At 55.4% G+C, this 10,695-nt stretch overlaps 1 protein-coding gene across 1 annotated transcript; it reads right to left on the reverse strand.

Moving 5' to 3' along the window:
* Positions 1-3,161: 3,161 nt before the first annotated feature.
* HSD17B10 (hydroxysteroid 17-beta dehydrogenase 10) lies at positions 3,162-9,508 on the reverse strand. Its single transcript, XM_006261274.4, has 6 exons — positions 5,862-9,508; positions 5,097-5,261; positions 4,452-4,616; positions 3,979-4,104; positions 3,741-3,849; positions 3,162-3,404 (listed from the first exon to the last, which is right to left on the reverse strand). Exons 1-6 carry the CDS (start codon positions 5,886-5,888, stop codon positions 3,214-3,216), a joined length of 783 nt encoding a protein of 260 aa, XP_006261336.1. The 5' UTR covers positions 5,889-9,508; the 3' UTR covers positions 3,162-3,213.
* Positions 9,509-10,695: the final 1,187 nt, after the last annotated feature.

The raw sequence follows: 10,695 nt of genomic DNA on the forward strand, positions 1-10,695 counted from the left end.
TTGAAGTGCAGGGCTCAAAACTGGACACAGTACTCCAACTGCGGCCTGACCAGTGCCACATAGAGGGGGAGCATCACCGCCTTTGTTCTATTAGTCATGCACCTGCTAATGCACAACAAAGTGCGATTGGCCTTGTTACACTGCTGGCTCATGTTCATCTTGGAGTCAATTATGACTCCAAGATCCCTCTCTGCCTCCGAGCTGCTGAGAAGGACACTCCCCAACCTATAGGTGTGCTGGGGGTTCCTCCTTCCCAGGTGGAGTACCTTACATTTATCTTTATTAAACTGCATCCTATTTCTCTCTGCCCATTGATCCAACCTGTCCAGGTCAGCCTGAATCTGCTCCCTGCCCTCCAGTGTACTAACTTTGCCCCATAACTTGGTATCATCAGCAAACTTGGAGAGGGTGCTCTCCACGCCCTCGTCCAAATTGCTGATGAAGATATTGAGTAATATCGGTCCGAGGACCAAACCCTGCGGGACCCCACTGCCCTCCTCCCTCCAGGCCAAGAAGGAATCATCCACCACCACTCTCTGGGTGCGGTCCCTAAGCCAGTTGGCCACCCACCTGACCATGTAGGCATCCACTCCACAGTCTGCTAGCTTCCCAATGAGGATAGGGTGCGAAACTGTGTCGAAGGCCTTCCTAAAGTCCAGGAAGATGACATCAGCCTCAGCTCCCGCGTCCAGGCAGTGTGACCTGGTCATAGAAGGCTACAAGGTTGTCATCTGGGGGTACGCATACTGCCAGGGGTACTTGGGAAGGCCCTAGGGGGTACATGAGGGCAAGAGGACGAAGCACCGCCACCCTGCAAAAAGCAGAGCTGGGGCGGAGAGTGGAGGCAAGGGTAGTGGCACCCCTCTGCAGGCTGTACAGGCACTCCCCAGCTGGCCGGATACGGGGCGGGGGGGAAGCTTGCATGCAGTGGCCACTACTACCCACCACCCTGCATTGTTGCTGCTCTGCACCCAGCTGTATGCCATGCGCCCCCCCCCCCACCTCCCTGCATCTGGCCGCTGGGGGTACACTTATTAAAAAAAGGTTGAAAATACCTAAATACCTGCCCCAGGTCATAATAGCATACCTAAATCTCTACTATGCCATGGTGGGATACACTAGTACCCTCCAGGGCCTTATGGGAACACCTATCCTTCCCCCATCCCCAAGGAAGTGTGGGATACCTACCCCACACCATCTCCCAGGGCATTATGTGACTCCTGCCCCACCCCATGCCATTATGGCACATGACACCCACACAATATTATGGGATATTAGCATCTTGGTAGGGCAAGATTGGGATACCTAGATATTTTGTGCTAGTGTACTGTGGGATACCTGGACCATACCCAGAGCATTATGGGATACAACTCCCCACAAGGATTTATAGGACACCTAAACTCACTCCCCCAAGGCATTATGGGATACCTGGATTCCTCCTCTCTCCCCCAGGGCATTATGAGATGGCTGGAACCCTGCATCCTATAGCTTTATAGGATATGATTATCTCCAGGGTACTATAGGATACCTAGATAATCTTCCCTAGGGTATTATGGGATATAACCTTCTAAGGGTAGTATGGCACACTTAAACACTACTAGAGTATTATGAGATACTGGACTATCCCTCTGAGTAGTATTTTGGGAAACTGTACTCCCTCTCTGCAGGCAGCAGAGATGGCAGAGCAGTGCTTGGCACGGGCCCAGGAGCAGTCAATGGTACACACTGAGATGCAGGCAGGGCTGACAGGACTCCTGGAACCCCCTCAGACTCTGCACCAAGCCCAGGTCACCCAACACCAGGAGCGCTAGGTGGATGTACCTTCTGGAGATGGAGCTTCAGCAGGAAGCTCTACCCCTGGGACCACCCTAACCCTACCTCCTTCCCTCCCAGCGACAGGAGGAAGAAGAGCAGTGGTGGGAGGCAGAGTGGGCAGCCCAGAGCCAGGCAGCAGCCAGGGAGGGACTGGCCTTGGAGGAGTTAGAGAGCCGTATCCGGCGGGGATTGCGCAGGGTGTTAGACTGATTCAACTGACAGCTGGCTGAGGAGCAGAGGGCCCAGTAAGTAATAGACAGCAGGAAGGGCTGAAGCAGGGAGGGGATGGCACCCAGGAGGGAGCAGAGCCAGGACAAATGAATGAGAACTGAGGGGTCAGGACACTGAGTGGGCAGGACTGGGAGAGAGCAAAACAGAAGCAGGGGCAAGCCAAAGGAATGATAGTTAAGGAGATGGAGCCAGGGGAAGGAATGGGGCAAGTGAGGCCCAAGAGGAGATGGGGCCTAGAAGTGGATATGAGCCAGAAAAGAAGGTGGGGCCTTGACACCTTAATGCCAAAGCATGGACTGGAGCCAGGAAAGCAAGTGGAGCATTGAGGGGGGATATAGTCTGGGAGTAGGTAGAGCCAGAAGGGGGTGGAGCATGGGGAGGAAATGGGGTCAAGTGAGTAGGGCCTTGGGTGTGGGGCTTACCTAGGGGAGGGGGCAGCATTAGGGGCAGAGCTAAAGCAGGGCAGGGCCAGGATAAGGCTGCTCTGAGTGGGTGTGGTCAGGTGGGGTCCAGCCCCCTGGGGGGCACAAGACTATAATCTGTCTCCCATCCTCTCCATAGACAGCAGCACCTGAATCGTGACATCTACACCAGCATGCCCATAGCCCAGTATCACCTCCAGTTCAGCACCAGCAGCCGGTAGGGGGCCCCACCCTGTCCCAGAGACCCCCTCCCCAGGTGGGGGGGAACCAATAAAAGACATTCCCACAGCCAACTTTACCTCTACCTGGTGCATAGGGTGAAGGGAGAGCCTGGATGCCTGGGTTTTCTTTAGGGATAAAGGTGGCATCCTGGACACTTGGATTCTCTGGGGAGGTAGAAGAAGGAACCTGGCTTCTCTTGGGGGATGGAGAGCACCCCAGATGCCTGGGTTCAGTCTCCCCAGCTTTGAGAAGGGAATGAGGCCTGCTGGGTAGGTAGGTGAGGAGGAAGAGAGGGACCTAGATACCCAGGTTCTCTTTGGGAGGAGTAAGGGGAGACAAGCCAGATGCCTGGGTCCTCTCTGCCCCAGTTCTGGGAAGGGAGCGAGGCCTGCTGGCTGGCAGGTAGGATAGGAAGTCCAGATGCCTAGCATCTCACAGTAGGGGCGGGGGGGTTGGAGACCCTTGTTGAGCTGAGGTTCAGTCCTTTATTCATCCCCTGCCTGGGGGTAGGGCCAGGGCCAGCTCAGGGCTGCATGCGGAGGGCACCATCGAGCCGCACAACCTCGCCGTTAAGCATGGGGTTCTCCACGACACTCTGTACCAGGTGGGCAAACTCAGATGGGTGACCCAAGCGTGAGGGAAAGGGCACCTGGCGTGTCAAAAAACTCTGCACCTTCTCTGGCAGTTCACCCAGTAACGGCGTCGCAAACAGCCCTGCGGGAGCCAGGGGAGACAGGTTAATAGCACCCTGCCAGTGCCACTCACTCCAACCCACAGCCCCGGTCTTTCATGGTGTCCCTCACCCACAACTTGTAGACCCTGCCTCCACTTGCTAGTGCCCCTCACTTCTCCCCAGGTCACAATATGCAGCCCCCCCCACTGCTTCTCATTCCTGACCTGCAACCCCCCTAGAGCTCCACAGTACCCCTCACTCCCAAGTACAGCCCCCACCTCCTCACTTCTGACCCACAGCCCCCTGTCAGTGTCCTTCACTTCTGACCTGTAGCCCCTCCCCACCCAGTAGCCCTGATTCACAGCCCTGGGTCCCACCTGGGGCAATGGTGATGACACGGATGCCCACGGAGGCCAGGTCTCGGGCAATGGGCAGCGTCATGCCCACGATGCCACCCTTGGAAGCCGAGTAGGCAGCTTGGCCCACCTGCAGGGTAAACAGGGAGAGAAGCCCAAGATGGACCAGATCTAGGGTGAGGAACAGCCAAATATAAAATTCCATAGGACCCCACCAAGTAACCCTCCAGCCCAGCCCCTCTCACCCTGCAACCCTGACCTGGCCATCAAAGGCAGCCACACTGGCTGTGTTGACAATGACACCACGGTGTCCATCCTCAGGCTCGTTTCTGATCATCTCACCTACGCTCAGGCGGATCACGTTGAAGGTACCCAGCAGGTTCACCTGGCATAGGCAGCAATGGGTTAACGGGGATAGGATCCCCAGCCCAGCTGACCCCAGACCCCTCCCTCCCCCAGCTGGCCCCAGGCCTCCCTCACTGCCCCGCTAGACCCAGCCAGCTCCATATCCCCCCGCTGCCCCCCAGCCTGTTTTTACTGTTCCCACCCAGCCCTGAACCCAGCCAGCCACATATCCCTTGCACCGCCCAGGTCTACCTGGCCCCATATTACCCCCCAGACCCTCCTCCATGCCCAGTCAGCCCCATAACTCTCCACCCCCACACAGATGCATCATGCTGGGGGGGGGAAGTCTGCAGGACTGGGAGTGGAGCTAGCCCCACCCCCACTCACCCTAATGACCCTTTCAAAATGGTGCAAGCCATGGGCTTTGTTCATCCTGACATTATACGTCTTGAGAGCAATACCAATGCCAGCGCAGTTCACGACCACATCAAGGTGCCCGAAGCGTTGCCGAGTCAAGGCCAAGGCAGCAAGCACATCCTCCTCTGACGTCACCTGGAGGAGGGTGACAGTATGGGGACCCAGGTGTCTGGGCTAAACCCACTGCCCTGCCCCAACCTGCCAAGCCCCACTCTCCTCCCATTGCTAGGGAGAGAACCCAGGCATCTGGGCTTTCAAAAGCTCCCCTCCCCTCCCCTCCCCAGTGGAGACCTCCCCTCAAGAGCACCCAAGTCTCTACGCTCCACCCCCAGAGAACCCAGGCTCCTCACTTCCTCCTCCCACCCCACTCCACCTCAGAACTTAAGTGTCCTAGCTCCATGCTCCCCCCCCCTCCCCCCTCCCAAGAACCCAGCTGTTCAGGCTCCCAAAACCCACTCCAAAGCCAGGAATCTGGGCTCCTCTCCTGCTCTAGAAACCCAAGCATCCTAGATCTCAACCTCCCCCTCCACCCCCTGAGAACCCAGGTCCTCACTCCCTGAGAACCCAGGCATCTAGGTTCCCAAGTCCAGAGCCCAGGCATCCAGGCAGGCTTACATCAGCAGGTGCAAAGGCACAGTGCTTTCCCAGCTCCTTGGCCACAGCTGTCCCCTCTGAGGTTGGCAGGTCCAGGACAACAGCACTGGCACCCTGCTGCACGAGGCGCTCAGCTGTGGCTCGGCCCAGGCCTGAGGCCCCACCTGTGACCAGAGCCACCATCCCCTGGGGTGGGGTAGGAAGCAGAGAGAAGTTTAGCCCTCTCCCCAAGATCATAATGGTTTCTCCCAACCTCCCACCTTGGCCTCCCCCACCTCTGTGCACAATGGTCTCTCTTGGCTACATCCCTCCTGTGTATATAATGCTCCCCCACAGAGGACAGCCCTCTTACATGTGCACAATGGCCACTCTCAGGCTGCTCCTGAGGTAAGATGATGGTCTCTTCCTCCCTTTGCCACCACCCCCATTATGGTCAGCTCCATAATGATGTCACCCAGCTGTGCCTTTTCTCCACTCCTGCCCCCAAGTCCATGCACCCGGTGACCTTTTCCCGAGAACAAGTAAGAAATGGTCTTGTGCATACCAGGACGCCCTCCCCCACCCCGCTCGGAGTGTATGTTTAACAGTTTCTCCCCCCTCCCCACCCCATCTCAGCTAGGGGAGGGGAGCGCCATGCTATGGCCAAACTCCTCCATTATAGCCAAAGTCGCCCCCCTTTCCTGGCGGACGCAGTGGTTTCGCCCGGTGCCCTCCACTTTCTCGCTTGAATCGTCCCTGCTCTCCCGTCAGGGTCGCTTCACCTGCCATACTGGTTTCGCCTGTTACCTTCACGCTCCGCATTGCTGTAGCCATCTTGCTCCCTGGCCTTTGAAGCCGCGCCCCCTCGTGCCAGGGCCGACCAATCACGGGAGGCCACAAAGGCGGGGAGACTGGATTAAGCCTTATGATTTGAATCGTCCCTGCCCTGTTCCCGTCGGGGTCGCCTCACTTGCTGGACTGTTTTTGCCTGTTACCTTCACGCTCCACATCGCTACAGCCATTTTGCTCCCTGGCCTTTCAAGCCCCGCCCCCTTATGCCACGGCCGACCAATGACGGGTGGCCACTAAAGTCGGGGAGGATGAATCGGGACTGGATTTAAGGGGAAGATAAAACCTTAAAGGGGAAATAAAATCCGGAGGACCTAGTTAAAATTTTAGAAGGGGCGGGGGGCAGGGCAGCCGGAAGCCTGGGTTCACTCTCTTCTTTGGAAGGGTATGATGGGTCAGAACAGGAGATGGGGCAAAGAATCCGGGGTCCCACAGCCGACCCCTCTAAGCCTCCAGGCTGCTGGGCTGGGGAATGGGGCGAAGGGATGAAAATGGGGTAGAGCCTTGGCTGCCACAGTGAGGTTTCAGCTGCTAAATATAATGGCTTGAATAAGGAACTGTTTTTTTGTCTGGGATTATGGCTAGAAATTCTGCTTGGGCCACCCATCAGAATACCTCTGCATGACTGGGGGACTGTCCTGGACATCTGTGACCAGAGACTTGCCCGGTCCAAAATGCAGTTTGGCCGTGCCAGGCTGCCAACCGACAGCATCCAACCCATTGTGCTAAGCATGTGGAACTGGATTATGGGCTGGGATTATACCCAGAAATCCTTCTTGGGCCACCCCAGACCACACCTCAATGCCACCGGGGTTTGCTTCTGGACATCTCTGACTAGAGATCTGCCCAGCCCAAAGTACGGTTTGGCCATATCAGGCTGCCAACTCACAACACCCCAGCCACTGTGTGAAGTATATGGGTTTGAATAAGGAACTGGAATTTAGGCTGGGATTATGCCCAGAAATCCTTCTTGGGCCACCCCAGATCACACCTCTGTGGCACTGGCAGACTCTCATGGACAACTCTGACCAGAGATTTGCCCGGCCCAAAGCGTGGTTTGGCTGTGCCAGGCTTCCAACTGACAGCACTCAAGCCAGTGTGCTAAATATATGGAACTGAATAAGGAACTGGATTATGGGCTGGGATTATACCCAGAAATCTTTCTTGGGCCACCCCAAACCACACCTTTGTGCCACACAGGGACACTTCTGGACATCCCTGAATAGAGACTTGCCCAGCCTAAAGCATGGTTTGGCCATGCCAGCCTGCCGACAGACAGCACCTCAGCCACTGTGCTAACTGTATGCACCTGAATAAGGAACTGGATTTTGGGCTGGGATTATACCCAGAAATTCTTGGGCCACCCCAGACCATGTCCCTATGCCACCGGGGGACTCTCCTGGACATCTCTGAATAGAGACTTGCATGGCCCAAAGCGTGGTTTGGCCGTGCCAGGCTGCGGACAGCACCCCAGGCACTGTGCTAAGTATATGGAACCAAATAAGGAAATGGATTATGGGATGGGATTATACCCAGAAATCCTTCTTGGGCCACTCCAGACTACACCTCGCTGCTGTCACAACCCAGTGCTTTTGGTGCCTCGGCACGGTGGAATTTTCACGCCACATGAGAGCCTCTTGCAAAAGTAAAGGCTTTCTGTTGTTGCAGAAAACCCCCGGTGCAAGAGAGTTCCTGCCATTCGGATGTAAATTTGTGTTCCGCTATTGGCCAGTTCTAAATTATGCACACGTGGCGGCTAGTAATTGGCTTGCTGGCCGTTTAAAAATTAGCGCGACTTCCGCCCAAGTCGGAGAACTTTGAGCACGCTGCAGAGTGCTTCTGAAGAGATCTGACTCGTGGCTGAGCTAATAGGTAGCCTGATCACCTATCGATTCGTCTCCCCGTTGCCGAGCGCAATCCCAGACGTATCCCTTTCCCTGCTGGCCCGATTTGTAGACGGACGTGCTGGCCTGAGCCCTGCCAGCTGGAACAACTAACGTGGCTGTTCAGACGACCGGACCGTTTTTGTCGCAACAGCAAGCGACATAAGTAAAGTTTTACAACCATAAAGATTTCTCAGCCTCTCTATTCACCAGCCCGCCCCGATGAACTAGTAATTATTGAATCACCTCGAGTCGGCTTTAGCCGTCCGAGACAGGTGCCACCAAAGGATGCTTCTGGACATCTCCGAACAGAGACTTGCCCGGCCCAAAGGCTACCAACTGCTATCTGCACCAGGCTACCAACTGGCACCACCTCCCAGACACTCTGCTAAATATCTGGACCCTAATCAGGAACTGGCTTTTGGGCTGGGATTATGGCCAGAAAATCTGCTTGGACCACCCATCAGAATACCTCTGCATGACCAGGGGACTCTACTGGATGCATTTTACCAGTCTTGCCCAACCCAAAGCGTGGTATGGCCTTGCCAGGCTGTCAACTGACAGCACCCCAGCCACTGAGCAAAGTATATGGACTTGGATAAGGAACTAGATTGTGGGCTGGGATTATACCCAGAAATCCTTCTTGGCCCACCCCATGTCATGCCTCTGTGGCCTTGGGGGAATGTCCTGGATATCTCTAATGAAAGACTTGCCCGGCCCAAAGCACAGTTTGGCTGTGCCAGCCTGCCAACTGACAGCACCCTCCCAGACACTGTGCTAAGTATATGGATTTGAATGAGGAACTGGATTTTGGACTGGGATTATACCTAGAAATCCTCCTTGGGCCACCCCATGCCATGTCTCTGTGACACTAGGGGACTCTGCTGGACATTTGAAACCAGAGACTGGCCCAGCCCAAAGTGCGCTTTGGCCATGCCAGACAGCACCCCAGCCACTGTGCTAAGTATATGGTCTTGAATTAGGAATTGGTTGGTGGGTGGGATTAGAGATGGAAATGCTTCTTGGGCCACCCCATGCCATGACTCTGCAGCACCAGGCCACTCTCCTGGATACCTCTAACCAGAATCTTGCCTGGCCCAAAGCGCAGTTCGGCAGTGCCAGGCTGCCAACTGACAGCCCTACATTCCCACTGTACGAAATGCATTGACTTGAATAAGGAATTGGCTTTTGGGCTGAGATTATATTTAGAAATCCTTTTTGAGCCACTCCTTGACTTACCTCTGTGCTACCAGGGAACTCTCCTGGACATATCTGATGAGAGACTTGCCCGGCCTAAAAGGTGTTTTGGCCGTTCCCGGCAGCTTTCTGACAAGCCCCCCAGCCACTGTTCTAAGTATAATGGCTCAAATAAGGAACTGTTTTTTGGGCTGGGATTAGAGATGGAAGTCCTTGGTGGGCCACCCCACTTTGGCTCTGTGGCACTGGATGATTCTCCCAGGCATCCCCAACCATAGTACTGTCTGGCCCAAAGCGCAGTGTGGCTTCTGCCACACTGTCAACTCAGAGTACACCTCCTCACCCTGCCCCCAGCAACAGTACTAAGGACAATGGCTTGAACAGGGAACTCTTTTTGGGCTGGAATTAGAAATGGAAATCCTTCTTGGCCATCCCACACTATGACTCTGTGGCACTTGTGGACTCCCCCAGATACCCCCGACCAGTCTTGCTTGGCCCGGAGCGTGGTTTCTTCATGCCATGGTGCTAACTACAGCCCCCATATCCATTAACATAATAAAAGGCTTAGCCTGGCTGTCTCTGTCTGAATGTCTGTCCATAATGCTTCTAGCCAGCTGCGCATGCACCCCCAGAGAGGGCGGTTGGCACATGCTGCACAGGCCCAAGTTTGCACCACTGCTGGGTAATTTTGGTGGTGGGGAACGTGTCCCAGCCATCTGAGCAGCCGGGCTGCCCACCATCTTCCCGCCTGAGGGCCAATGGGGTCTCACAGTGGCCACCTGTCCTGGATGCCCCCTAGACAACTGGGAGGGATGGGAAGGGAGGCAGGCAGATGTGCGCCAGGCAGTCCCGAAGTGGCTGTGGCGGGAAGAAAGGGAGCAGGGTTGGACCTGAAGCAGTGGGGAGGGGGTGGGGGACTGAAGTGGGAGAGAGGAGGGGAGTGGAGTTGGACCCAAAATGGGGATGGGGGTGGCTGGGGGTCAGACCTGAAGTGGCGGGAGGGAGGTGCAGGTAGAGCGGGGTGGGGAAGGGGGGGCATGGGGCCAGTCACAGGGCTCCGTACCCGCACCCTCCCCCCAACCCCCCCGTCATCCTTGACAGGCAATTTGCTGGTACTAAGCATATTGGCTTGAATAAGGAACTGGGTTGTGGCCTGAGATTATCACTGCAAATCCATTTTGGGCCACCCCACACTATGCCTCTGTGGCACTGGGGGACTCTCCTGGACACCCTTGACCATATTTTTGTCTGGCCCAAAGAACGCTCTGACCATGCCAGGCACCAATTTACTCACCATCTGCATGTGCTATTTATATTGCTACTAATAAGGAGCTGCCCTTCTGCTGGGTTCATAGGGCAAAACCCTCATGGAAACATTCCAGAACATGTCCCCACTATCTAGGAGCCTCCTGAAGAAATCTGGGCATATCCCCCTGCTCAATGCAATGCTTGCTTGAGTGTAAGCCTGCCAGCTGAAACCCAACCTTTAAAACCTTTATGTTGCTGTCCCACCAGGCACTGGATGGCAGGACGAATAGCTGCATGCATATATAGGGCACCAGGGACAGACCTCTGCTCCAACGCGTGGTATTTAGCATGTGTCAGAGCAGACTTGATTAATTGAGTTTGCTGCCAGTCTGCTGAAGTGTGATAATTAGCGCACTCCAGCAGCCTCTGCATCATGTGTATTCACTGTCCCTGTGTTTTAAAAT

This window comes from Alligator mississippiensis, chromosome 8, assembly GCF_030867095.1.
Source record: "Alligator mississippiensis isolate rAllMis1 chromosome 8, rAllMis1, whole genome shotgun sequence".
Lineage (NCBI taxonomy): Eukaryota > Metazoa > Chordata > Crocodylia > Alligatoridae > Alligator > Alligator mississippiensis.

Bases quoted from the DNA above. Each gene is read 5' to 3' on its own strand.
- HSD17B10 (XM_006261274.4), bottom strand. From the start codon at position 5,888: ATGGCTACAGCAATGCGGAGCGTGAAG. The intron at 5,262-5,861 runs GTAACAGGCGAA...ACCCCACCCCAG, and splicing joins CAGCAATGCGGAGCGTGAAG to GGGATGGTGGCTCTGGTCAC. The intron at 4,617-5,096 runs GTAAGCCTGCCT...ACCCTCCTCCAG, and splicing joins GTGCCTTTGCACCTGCTGAT to GTGACGTCAGAGGAGGATGT.